Source organism: Pectinophora gossypiella, chromosome 17 (assembly GCF_024362695.1).
Source record: "Pectinophora gossypiella chromosome 17, ilPecGoss1.1, whole genome shotgun sequence".
NCBI lineage: Eukaryota > Metazoa > Arthropoda > Insecta > Lepidoptera > Gelechiidae > Pectinophora > Pectinophora gossypiella.
The window spans coordinates 10,382,217-10,395,867 of record NC_065420.1 but is presented as its reverse complement, the minus strand read 5'-3'; the positions used below and the strand labels follow the sequence as shown (position 1 = coordinate 10,395,867).

Below are 13,651 nucleotides of genomic sequence, written 5' to 3'. Positions count from 1 at the left end.
GTAGGTAATTGAAATATTTAATGGCAATAATAAATGTGATGATTATGTTGCCGTATGAAAAAAAAATATGTTTTATTTGCAGTACATTTGAAATAAATACAAGATAAAAACGAGATAGAACTAATTATAAGTTTGTTATCGATTTCTTCAGAGTAACGAAGATCTATTTAAATATTTCTTCTCTTTCTATAATAGCGTTGACATAAATTATGTCAAATTTTGTTTATTTAGATTTGATTGGCAATAAAATAAATTATTTGGCCGGCTGTTTTCGTGACGAGAGTACATTTTATATTTTCCTGATTTGCTGTGATTTAAAACTGTCTGTTCATCTTCTTTAAATCGTTGCAATCGCTATTATTTCTTTCAAATTCTATTATATCACTACGCCTTTCTGCAACTTTTCGTATATTTTTAAGAAGTTACGAAGTATTTCTCAAGTTTGCACGGTAAGTTTGAATCTTTTTAAATATATTGATATCTTATTAAAGAGTATAAACGATTTTAATGTTTTGTCATTCGCTAACTCGGGAGATTATGATGTATCATCAATATTATTAAGCATGCCGAAATTCCTGTCAGCGGAACTCCTCCGCAAGCGTCTTTTTATCATTTCCAGGTGTAGGTATTGTTTATTTAGAGATACCTGCTAGCTTCTCATTCTTTTACTTAATATTTAATGAGTACTAAAATAGATAACTCTCAAGTAACTTTTAAAACTTGTGGAAAGTCCTTTACACTTTATCCATATAAAAACACATCATTTTCCTTAAAGTATGAATAATAAAATGCTTCAGACTTTGCGTTTGTTATTTTTATTAATACCCTATACAAAGAAAAAAACAGGAATAGGTAGAAAATAACATTATATCACACTGTACTAAGTATAGAAACAGTATCATCATTAGTTTTCATGATAATGTAACACTGCACATTTCAATCCATATCTGTTTACTCGAGAAGTGATGTAAATTGAAAAGATGTGTAATATTTTACTTTATTCGTCACTATCACTCTCTACTCAGTTACATTGACTGGACTGTCCACATATCCGGCATGTATTCCTTATCTGTATTTGTTTTGAACAGTCATAAACTCATAACAAGCCTTCACAAGAAAATGTTAGAAGGTGTTTGTTACATATTGAGCAATTAGACATTGAATATTGGTGCCTCCGTGGCCCCACCTTATCTGTCTACGATTGCACTGACCCCTGCCCCTGCCGCTGTTTGTATTATCTATAAGGTATAAAGAAGTCAAAATGATGTGTTTATGTCCACTCCTGCACCAGGGATGTATTCATCTCTCAAGCGTTATCTCGTTTTTCACAGGGTCCGCTTACCTAACCTGAAGTTTTGATAGGTCCCGTTTTTTATCAGTGACCGCCTATCGTAGGTTAGGTCACATACCTACCTCTGAACCAAAAATAAATAAGCAACAAAATAATCTTCATAATAATTAAAAGTTTAAGTTTAAAGTTTTATATTTCATTACACATTTAGACAGAAATAAGAATAATTGAAACTAATTTGAGTAGGTAACTCTTGTTTTATCTTTTCTTTGATAACAATAGAAAGGTCATTGGGTATGTCCATTCATAAACTTGCGCCAGCGCAATCCCTACTAACGCTTACGAAGTGGGTGGGCTAACCACAAATCCTAATTAGCACTCTTTTGGTTGCCTTATGAAAAATACTATTTATATAATAAGCTACCCAAACTATGGGTCGCGGCCTACTGGTGAGTCGCGAACGTATGTGGAGTGGCCCCTACCTGTAGAACGACATACCATCCGACCGAGCCAACGGCCGATAAAAAACTTTGTTTGGTATTTGAAAAGCCATATTATTCATATTGGTAATGGTTGAATTTCCTAAAGGTGGCTCCCGAGTTTCTAAAGTAATAGATGGGTCGTAGCCCAGACAACTTTGGGAACCACTGAACCAGAGCATTCAAGTTTTAACTGTAATTCATAGTATCAGAGGTCATAGTAGTAGTAGTGGGAGGCAAAAAACAGTCGTCAGAAGACATACGCCCATCAGCCAATTTCCGTGTTTTTTTGAAGTCTATATCTAGGTTACTACTCTCTAACTGTAGAACAGATTCATTCAAATTTCGAAAAGCCAGACAAGTCTGTGAGGGTGGTGGAAAAAATCCAAAGGAGCGTATCATCGTATAAAGCATACTCCATCACGCCACAGTAAAGAAGTCTGACAAAAATATTTTCGTTTAATAAATATTTGGACGAAGTTTAGTAATCTACCTATCTAATTTCACTTACTAGAGGCACTTTCAAAAACTGAAAAGTATCGGGGTCCGAAGGACGTCATATACGATCCCGACGACCCGATTACTCTAGCCATAGAGACAGCCAATCAGCTCGCGACACCAAACACTTCAGGACCTCGATACCGATCCCGCCGGCGTGGTCGACGATTTCCCTCAATCAGCGCTTATCGCTATCGGCCCACTAGGGTCTATTAATTCTTTCAAATATTTTTCCTCTCAGACGACGCCCTGAGCCGAGGATCGCGCTCAACCGGGCACCCTCAGACCTGTTGTCTTAAACGTTGTACCGGGTGAGAGCCTTCAGCGCTCCCCATTTGTCCGGCTGTAGTTAATGCCATGTGCGGCAAAACAATAAGTCACTTTAAAAAAAGCACTTTCAAAAGTTCAATCATTTACTAAACTCTGAGTGGGTCTCTGGAGCGCACTCATTAACGATGCGCCTGAGTGAAAATTGACGATAATGCAGCGCCTCAGTTGTTTTATTCATCGCCGGGAGGTTGTCGGTTCGTGAATGATATAACAAGTGAATTACAATAACCGCGCTATTGTTCACTATAGACAAGGTAATTTTGCACTTTATACACTTCTTATATCAAAAGCTGTTTTACTATATTATAATGCATCTGATACTAAAGTAGTTGCGTAGTCCCCTTCTCGTATTTTCTACATGTTTACGAATTGTCGAAATGCATTCGATCTATTATCGCTGGTATTCAACGGTTCATTAGTATTAGTAACGAATTTAGCATTGAATAGTTTATTTATTGCCTACACATGTTTTTAATCAAGTAGGTATGTTTAATTATATTTGATGATTAATTAAATTAACAACTTTAGCTACAAAGAGCATGTGACCACCGTTTTATCTACGAATAACCAGACGAGGAACTAACCTTTGAAATATTGTGATTACACATACTACATAACATTGATTAGTTTTTTTAATTATCCAAACTTGACTTGTTAGACGCCCGTTAATACAAAGAGAGATAAATTTTATCTAAGAGGAGGGGCCGTGGTAGCCCAGTAGGTAGAACGCTTGACTCTCACTATAAGGTCACAGGTTCGACTCCAGCACGGGCACGGGAACTATGATTTTCTAATTCATGTTTGGATCATAAATGATTATCACGTGCTCAGCGGTGAAGGAAAACACCCGTGAAAACTACGTTTCAAGGGGTATGTGACATAACCTGCATTGGGCTGGTTTTCCCTTCGTGGGTTGGAAGGTCAGACGGGCAGTTGCTTCTGTAAAAAACCGGACCTGTCAAATCTTTAGGTTAGATATGCGGACCCTGTGAGAAACGCATAGAGCAACACGGACCTCTGCTCTATGGAGAAACGGAATAAAGCTAGGGAGATAATAAGTTTTATCTAGTTTCACGTACCTGGTTAATTATAAGTAGTATCTAGGCACTTATTGGTTGGATTACTACCATACGGTACAAACTTTGCACTGAGTTCTAAAATTACATAACACACATCGCAAAGACAACCCAACAAAATAGCATGTCATATTTTATCCCGGGCAGGTACCTACCGCTGCTAAGGATGTCGCATTTTGACCCTACATTATTATTTAGCCGCTTTGGCCCCATTTGCAAGGGCTAACGTCCTTCTCGTTTCTTGATATTGTGCGAGGTCCGAACAATACCTACTCATAGCTTTATAGGTAGATAGATAATTGATATCACGTGGTTTTCAAGATTTGTGGACCCCTTTTTACATGGGACTTAAATATAGCTGGCCGTAAATATAGTGTTACCTTTGGGGAAACAGATGTGATACTATTTATGTTAAGTTATATGACTAGATACACGTCATGCAAAGTCAGCCATTAATAATTCATCATCCGAAGAATATGTTACATCCATAGAGCAACACGGACCTCCGCGGACCGGGATACATTGACGATCAAGAGACGTATAAGTTATACAAGAAACAAGACTTAATTAAAACACATAATAACGGGTTCTTACCGCGTTTAAAGTAGGAATATGAGACTCCCGATATTTCGACACTGTTGCAAGTGCCATGATCACGGGATGACTGATAAGATTGGAGTGGAGTAGGTAGATCCATAATTCACAGTGTGTTTTTACAGTGTCGAAATATCGGGAGTCTCATATTCCTACCTTAAACGCGGTAAGAACCCGTTATTATGTGTTTTAATTATGATAATAATAACCGCGTAAACTTAAAACAATGTATATACAAGACCTACTTTACCCAATAAATACCTTACAGACCAGAGGTTATCTTTGTTGCAGACATGGAATTGGTGTCGTTTGCGAAGGAGGTGGTTCAAAATGTGGCGGAGCATGCTGTCAGCTACCGGGTTGGGCAGACGGCGCTGCGGTACATCGACAGAGCGCTGTGGGTCGTCGAGAAATGCGCGCGTTGGGCCGTGCCACCTCCGTGTAAGACCTCCTCCGTGCCAAGAATGGATACTTTTTTATTTATTTATTTATTCGTAACACTTCATAAATTACACATAGGTACATTGGTTTACGAACGTCGCTAAAGCTACACAGGTTTGTTTTCATGCCTAAACTTGTTGAAACGTTATGTTAATTAACTGTAATTAACATCATAATTAGCAAGTACTTTCACCCTAAGATTGCCTTAGGTTAAGAAATTGCTATTGTTTTTTAATGTTGTATTTATATGTGCAATAAAGCGTTTTTGTATTGTATTGTTAATTGCAAAAATCGATTTTGAGGTTTTCTGCCATACATTATGACCATCGTCCTATAAAAAGGCAAAATCGACCACGCCGCTCCACGTCTCTTTGTGTTGAAGAAGAATCATCCGGATTAGAAAACATAAAAAAGTATCCCAAATCAAATGCGAAACCACCCCCGCAATCATTTAAAATGCAAATAAAACCAATGAGTATCTATAAGCATAATTGGCAATCGACCCAGATATCCATGATGAACACAAAAGTTGAGATCAAAATAGAGAGATTGTTCAGTCAAGAGGGATATAATATAAAAACTACTTTACCACATGTTACGCCGAAGAAAACAAAATTCGATCATAGGTATGTTTTGTTTTTCAAAAGTAATTAATTTATTTTTCCATTATAATATTCAATATTCTGACAATGTGTAAAAATCGATTTTAGTGTGTGTGTGTGTGTGTGGTCACGAGTACTAATATCTATACACTTTGAAACCATGTCTAATTAACTTTTTTGAGAAATTCAATCGTAAGTCTCATTAAATGTCAAGTATGATACTGCGACAGGGTTCTAAAGTCGGTACATGATATTGCTCATGACTGTACGATGCAAAAGAATCCAAGTCCGCTTTCACCTGTATTTTCCTTTAGTTTGACTACTTACCTACTTACTCATCCCGTGATCATGGCACTTACAACAGTGTCGAAATATCGGGAGTCTCATATCCCTGATTTAAACGCGGTAAGAACCCGTTATTATGTGTTTTAATTACTTACCTACTTACTTCATACGTAAATAAACCTCTTTCAGTTCATTTTACGACGTAAAAACATTCGTCGAGTTTTCGGATAGGCGTCAGTGTGGATACCGTTACTCTATTGCGATTCACATTGTCATTCTGTTAGCGCTTCCTGTGTAGAATTGAAGCACAAAGCTTTTGTAAATACGATAGGCTCGCAGAAATGATCAAAAGAAAATAAAAGTACGAATAGTTTTGTTTAAAATATTGTAAATGCCTATTGTATGCGACAAAAGACGAACTTGTTCTTGGCAAATTACGAAAGAGAATGGGTAATCGATTAGGCGAAATTGGATAGGGAGCCCGAGCCAAGAATCGAGCCAGTAATACTACAATATAAGTCACGCATTCTCTGAACAGGGGCGTTAAAATGGCCACCTCGAAGCAATTCATCTAAGAAAGCATTAACCTCTCATATGCCGAGATACCAGACACAATAGATTTTACATTGTGTCTGGTCGAGATCCGCGTTCCGGCGTTCGAAAGATTAAACATTGCGCATAAAAGTAAGTGCGCAATGCAAACAAATGTCAAATAGCAATATTGCTATTATTGATGAAATGCTCCGATCACTTTGGCCTTTTTTTCAGACCATGATTCTGAGTTGATATCAAGTGGAATTTTACGTCGCAAAAGTATGAAACTAAAATGTTTAATAAAACACTTTTTTTTCATGAATTTTCCGACAGGAGAAATCATTTCCCAAAGTTTTCGTTACGGTGGCACTAACAGCCATTATGTACTAAAAATACCGGATATAAACCTAAAACTCAAGAAAATAAAACGCCCTCTAATTTTTTTCAGTGGATCAAGACGACACACCGCAGCCAGAGTTGGTGCGTCCCCTGCCGTGGGTGTTCTTTTTGGGCATGCTGATAACTCTCCGCATCACCAGGGAGTCCATATCCCTGGTCAACCTGATACTGGGGAAGCCGCCTTTAAGATCTGCTGATGTCGTAAGTTTAATTATTTTTATTTATTTACACAGGGAAGTAAGTAAGTAAGTTAATAAACTTTATACTAGTATTGTAGAGGCTGGAGCCTAAACTAGGATGGAGGTTTTTCTTACAGCTTCTTTTACCCGGCTATACAGGTTGTGAGAAGCTGCAGTAGTTTTAGGCGGATGAGACGTTCGTTATGTAAAAATTGACGAATCAAAGTGTAACTATGTTACCTACTGAATAAAGATATTTTTGAATTTGAATACCTGTATTTTAGGACTCCAGGTCTCGTAGATAAAGACAAACAGATTATACACAAAACTAAATTTAGTTCTTCTATAACTACAATGGTTTGTTGACACCACCATCCCACCATCAGCCCCGTGACAACAGGGTAGCTGTGGTGGTCATCCATCTCACAACTCACGCGAGAGAAAAATAGTTTGTTGTATCCCGATCCAAAATGATCAAATGAATCCATGAAGTGAATGACTCATCCCAAATATCGGCTTTCTTGTGAACCACTCACAAAGTAAAATTAATGCATTCGATTCGTAGTTACCAAATTGGAAATTATTTTTCTATAATTTATTCAAGCCTTGGTATAAAACCTTGAAAAAAAAAACGATTTACATACCAGTACTCCTAAGGCAGTGAACAGGCGTAAAATAGAAGGGGAAAATTTAACAACAGGTCTACAATTTCGCCACATTTCTTACATCTTCGGTAGTATAGTGGTCAGTATCCCCGCCTGTCACGCGGGAGACCGGGGTTCGATTCCCCGCCGGAGAGAACTTTTTGCTTTTTATTTTTTGTTCTTTTTGCTGTTTCGAAACAAAATAATAATAAAATGGCTAAGTACGAGTCGGACATGCGTAATAAATTAGTTTTTTTTTCATATAATTTTTGTCTGACGCTGCTGCGTGGCTAGTGCTATAATTCGAACTTTGTCACCATATTTTGTTTTCATAGTGGATCGATTAGGTCGATACATAAAATCAAGTCCGCAATCCACAACGGGGTGGACAGAGAGTAGAGAGCCACAAGTTTTTTAACATTAAAATGGAAAGTGCGGGAAAAATCAAACGAGGTATTTACCCAACAAACTAAAAAAAAGTAATAATAAAGTATAGATAATTCTATAGTTATGAACACATCAACTACTCGTATCCTTTCAGGTGATGTACATCCAAAGTAAACGCCGTTACTTGCGCACACTGAAGTACCAGGGCAACAGAATGATCCGGGCCCGCGCCGCGCCCCGCGGAGAGCCCTGGTATAGCGGGCTCCAAGCCCTCTTTGAGTTCACCATGTGCTTTAGGAGGTCACATAACTATGGCAACAATAATACCACGCGTGTCAGCAACAATGATGAAGTCCTGGTAAGATAATTTGTATTGTTTTTTATTATAGATAACTTGTTCCCTTCGCGGGTTGGAGGGTCAGACAGGCAGTCGCTTCTTAAAACCGGCCTTGTCAAAATCTTCAGGTTAGGTGAACATTTCAAGGTTAGCCGCGCCAATGGCATCTCACCCTCCATTTTTTGTAAAAAATAAATTACACACGACTAATCGACGGGGAAGAAGCAAATACTCCTATCTTACAGTTAGGTCTGTGTAAGATAGGAGTATTTGCTTCTTCCCCGTCTTAATGTTTTTAATTTACTTTGCAACGTGTTTTAAACTTTTAGTAAAAGATTTACTTACAGTTTTAATGATTTTATATTATGTTTTAAATGAGTAATTAAGTACGTTAGTCAGTAATTCGTAATAAAATTTTAAGTCCTTGGAATGTTGGAGATGCCAATTTAATGGTAACACTAATGTAACACTTACGTCATCAAACGGCTAGCAATGGCGGCTTTTCATAGGGTTGAGCATATTTTGTTTTATTATACCATGCTAAATACAAGACCACGGGTGTTAAAAAAAAAATACATCTTTGTTTTTCTTTCGTAATGCAGGTAGTAAAGCACGGCAAACCAACTCGCGAAGCCACCGGAACAGGGCCGTCGTCAAGTGAAATCACAATGGAGCGACTCATTGAGAAGATGATGGTCGACCTGAATGCCGATTCGGATGATGACTCCAGCTTCACGGTAAGGAAGAATCTTCTGTCGTGTGGGTTGAGAGGTCAATGACTGACCTCACCTGAGAGGTCAATGACTGACCTCATCTGACTCTCTTCTTCTCTCGTGTGGTTGGTTGTGAGGTGGTTACCTAAGGTTGTCTGGGTGAAATTGCTAATCAGCAATAAGGCCGCCTATTGTACTTGTGTCCTACTCGTATACTGTTTGTCAGTATACTCGTAAATTATTATTTATTTATTGGGATTGTGCAGTAAATACATAAACAGCCTATATACGTCCCACTGCTGGGCACAGGCCTCCCCTCAATCAACCGGAGGGGGTATGGAGCATACTCCACCACGCTGCTCCAATGCGGGTTGGTGGAGGTGTTTTTACGGCTAATAGCACGGAATCATCTTACTTTTTCGGACAATCAGGTGATTCAAGCAGTACATAAAGTGCAGTAAATAAATAATAATTTTCTTGTGTGTGTATGTTTGTGTTGTGTATGTACTGTGTTTCTTTTGTGTGCAATAATGAGGTATATATTGTATAAACGAAGACTTTTTTATATCTATTTCAGTTAACAAACGCGACAAGCGTCAGAAGCGATACCGACTCAGATACTGAAAGAGAGGATCTAGGAAACCATAATAATGACACTGTAATTACTTCGGTACAGTCCGGTGACTCGTTGAATGACACTAATGTTGACAACAATGTTGAGAACAATGTTGACAACAATGTTGACAACAATGCCTCTCCAAACAAACCCGACTTTGCCAGCTCAACGCCGGAGAAGTCTGTAGCAACCAATAAAGACGACAGTCCTAAAGAAACTAGCCAAGATGCCCAGAAGAGCGAAACCGAAATAGGAAAAGTACCGAGGAAAGAAAGGGACGCACATGCGACCAAAGCCGCACTGTCCGAACCGAGTATCACAATAGAAACTCCATCGAAAACAGAGTCGCTTCTGAAGTCACCCCGGAAAGAAGAGAAATTGTCGCCCAAAACAGAGACGCAGACATTCCTGCAAAGCGAAAAGTGTTCGCCTTCGAAGCAGCCGTCGAAACAATCAAAATTTGGTAGGAAAATAGCTTTAGCGTTTACAAAGACTTTCTCGCACAACAAAGATGAAAAAACTGAAACATTGGGTACGTTGGGACATCCAATTTATTGACGGTTTTTTTTTTTTAATTTTCAGTCAACGGACGAACGATGAGTGTCCCAAACAAAAACAAAGGTATAATTTACGAATTTTGGGAATATTCTTTTTTGCTTTGCTTGCCGTTTCTGAGCTTCTATCATTGTAATACATACCCAATGTTAGTAATCCGTGATGGCTCGGAGATCGCGTGAGTTACATCTTAGTGCCACTGGTTTGATTCCCGACTCGGCCTCCAAACCAATGAATTCGACTTTTGAGTTTGAATTTATGTTTGGATAATTGATATCACGTGGTTTCCAGGATTTGTGCCCGGTTAATGGCAATAGGCTCGCCCCCTATTACATTTTTTTTTCCTGGCTATATCTGCAATCAGTATCTTTTTTTTTACTATGAGCAGATTTGGTATAAGTGAATTATTATTATTACATGGGACTTAAACATAGCTAGCGAGCACTGGGTGTATAATATAAACCTCTGCCTACCCATTTGGGGACACCGGCATGATGCTATGTAACTAGTAACATTGAATGAAAATTCTTTCATAAACTTTACCACGGCTACCTACTGTCATAAGCTTATTTTTCTGGGGACACTTCACTTGATGCTTCCCGAATGTTTATATTCTTTTCACCACATTTTTTTAATTTCATTGTCCGTACTCAAAATAGAGGTACAGTCATGAGCACTATTATGCACGTTGTTTAGAACCCTGTTGCATTAACTTATTTGAAATTTTATGACACTTTAGTTTTAATTTGTCAAATAAATGAATGCGACATGGTTCTAACTAAATCGTACGTCCACTAGAATTTTATGATAATATGACAAGTTTATTTCACCAGGTCTTATGAATCAGAGGCGAAATACCGACGTAGCTGATACGAGAGTGGCGCCGGCAGACGAAGCAATCTAAAGGTAAAATACTCGTACTATTTGTTTTATCTCAGATTTATCTACAAGTACTTGCTTGACAAAGTGGCCAAGCCACTGCTTCTCATGGCATCATATATTTTTTGGTATAATTGTTCACTTAAAAGAACCCATTCAAAAAATCATCAATTATGGGAAATCGCTAAAAGAGTTATGCAAAGAAACATTTATTTTTAAAGTGAATAATAAAAAGGGTAGTTTCCAACTAGTCAAATCAGTCACTTTTTACTAAACGTCAAAACACTAAATAACTATGCAATTTGTATGAGAAAGCAACCTATGAAAATGGCGCACTTATTACATTTAAGTCAAATAGAAAAAATATTTTTTGAAAAAAAAAAAAACCTTTTTTGTCGCCTTAGCTCTTTAGTCTTTATTTAGTAATCAGAATTTCATAATTTATCTTTGACCTAGGAAACTACCCAATTCTCCCATTTTTTATCGACATTTGCTTCATTTAGTTCATCCTACTCTGTTTTCTATGTCGTCGCCTTATAGAGAAAATAACAAAGCGCCTTTTTGAACAATTGCATTCTGTAGTTCTGATGTAATTTTTTTTCAACAAAATCTCGATCGCCTGTCGATTTCTTTCACTGAGGGACTTTCCTTCATGGATAACAAAACATACGCATATTTTATCTTTGTTTTTGGGTATAAATGATGACCCTTATCATTACACCCAGGCACAATTACATCTTCCACCCATTATTATTCTGATCGAAATAAAGAGAAACAATATAGGTAGCTACGTAATTCTATATCAAGCAAGAATTATTTTAATATACGCTTCTGCCATTACATTTTATTTTGGAATCATTATGTACCTGAGTAATGAGAAAATAGGTAATTATTACGTTAAAGCTGTACAACGCCATCTATATTGCTTTTGTGAAATATTAAGAAGGTAAATATTAAGACCACAATTTTTTACCTGAATTGAACGAGGTTTTGTTAACAAAAATAACATCCGTATGTGATTTTTCAAATAGACGGTTACGTCCTTTTCACTATAAGACGATACTCTTACTTAATATATTTTGTCTTGTGTACAGATTATGTCAAAAGGAACGGGAGTCAATGTCTAAATGCTGTGAGGTGCGTTTATTTAATTTATAAAATGTATGCTAGTGGAAATTTTATAAACTGCAGTGTGTGATTGTCCTAAAGAATATTTTTATCCAGTGAAAATTTCGATCAAATTGTTATGTAAGAACGATTTAAATATTTATTTATATAGGCTTAAGAAGTCAATCTTGGAAGGAAGTTATAAACTTGTTTTAAATAGATTTTGTAGTTTTAAGAACGCTATTTTATCAATGGACCAAATTAACAATAAGAGCCATATAATGCTTTACTTCGCTTTGGGTGCAACTCAAAATACGCTAGTAATAACAAAATAAGTAAATTTAATCACTTAAGCTCTTGAAATATTTACTAAGAGTTGCAAATATTGTCAATTAATTATTATTAAATCTAGCTCTTTTATTGTTAATTTTTAAGAATCTCATAAGCCATTTTTTTTTACTTAAAACCAGTGTTAGGCTGTTCGGGATGACCCTACAATATTTTTATTTATTTTTTCGTATCGGGTCTAAAGAGTTGAGCTTCGTTCTACATTTTTTTTCTAGAATGGTAAGCACATGAATGATCAATTTAATTATTTTTAAAATCAATTGAATTATAAGCAATAAAAATGAAAATTATTTATTATTAACAAGACATAGGGAAAGTTTGTAACTTAGAAATGTAATACAAACTGGCGCATGGCGTTTTGTAATTTTGTAACAAGAAAACGTAAGATGCTGGCCTTCAAAGGTAATAGCTTTTTATACAGTCATTTTCTAAAGAGAATTGCATAAGAATGACTCGACCACGTAAGCAGGTCTTATTGGTGCAGCATGCTGGTCGGTTACGCGACTGATGATGATTGGTGGGGGTACTTGATCAGATGTTTCATAGGAGTTACACTATAATGATGTAATAAGTACGTAGGTTATCTATATCAACTCTACATCCAACAGAAGAAGTGCGGTAATATGTGCTTTTTCTTCTTAAATATCCCTACTATTTCCGATCCGCGTGCTTTTTTCTGGACTGTTAGAAGGGTTATGGTATTCACAGGTGCATATTATGATTAGCTAATTTCTCGTCTCATTGTAAGAAAAAGAAATCTCGGTATGTAGTAGTACTTATTGCTCTAACTTTTTGCACCTAAAAGCAACAATTTAATGAAATGACCGATGTAACTGCGTATTCAAGGTTAACAGTTTGTTTGCCGCAGGGAAATGTTGCATAAGTGTCAGTTTAGTTGTAACTAGATTTATTTTAGTACCTAATTTAGAATGTAGCTACTAAAAAAGCCAAAATGTACTCTCCCAGTAGCTAAAATGATGCCTAAATTATACATTCCCGAATGCTTATATGTGCAATAATAATGAGATTAATTATGTGATCTATTATAAATTAAATTTTGTATACTAATTAGATAAAATCTACTAAAATTATTTCCAAAGATCAGGCTGTGTTTAAAGTTGAACGAAGTACGAGGGACTTATGGAAATTACGCAACTTACTGTTCCTATTGTTTCTTAAATATCATAATAATTATTAATAATGAATTGTCCAATTGTATTTTTTTTTGTATGTTTTTATATCATTAATATTATGAAAAGTATATTTAAAAATATATTTTTTCAATTAAATATAATTGTTTTATTTTTCTACCTTATATAAATAATAAGTATTATAAATTATATGAGATGCTGCGAAA

The 13,651-nt window shown here is 36.4% G+C and overlaps 1 protein-coding gene and 1 non-coding gene across 5 annotated transcripts; both read left to right on the top strand.

Annotated features, from left to right (window-relative positions):
- Positions 1–219: 219 nt before the first annotated feature.
- LOC126374546 (suppressor of Mek1-like) lies at positions 220–13,582 on the top strand. 4 transcript variants are annotated; one of them, XM_050021204.1, is made up of 9 exons: positions 229–449; positions 4,560–4,709; positions 6,579–6,730; positions 7,894–8,097; positions 8,679–8,813; positions 9,367–9,868; positions 9,988–10,026; positions 10,794–10,866; positions 11,934–13,582. In XM_050021204.1, exons 2-8 carry the CDS (start codon positions 4,562–4,564, stop codon positions 10,862–10,864), a joined length of 1,251 nt encoding a protein of 416 aa, XP_049877161.1. In that variant the 5' UTR covers positions 229–449; positions 4,560–4,561; the 3' UTR covers positions 10,865–10,866; positions 11,934–13,582. The 4 variants fall into 4 exon arrangements, with proteins under 4 accessions (XP_049877159.1, XP_049877162.1, XP_049877161.1 ...); XM_050021202.1 differs by lacking the exon at positions 9,988–10,026 and having other exon boundaries at positions 220–449; positions 9,367–9,937; XM_050021205.1 differs by lacking the exon at positions 9,988–10,026 and having other exon boundaries at positions 223–449.
- On the top strand, positions 7,436–7,507 carry Trnad-guc (transfer RNA aspartic acid (anticodon GUC)). Its single transcript has one exon. It is a non-coding gene; the product is annotated as a tRNA-Asp (tRNA).
- Positions 13,583–13,651: the final 69 nt, after the last annotated feature.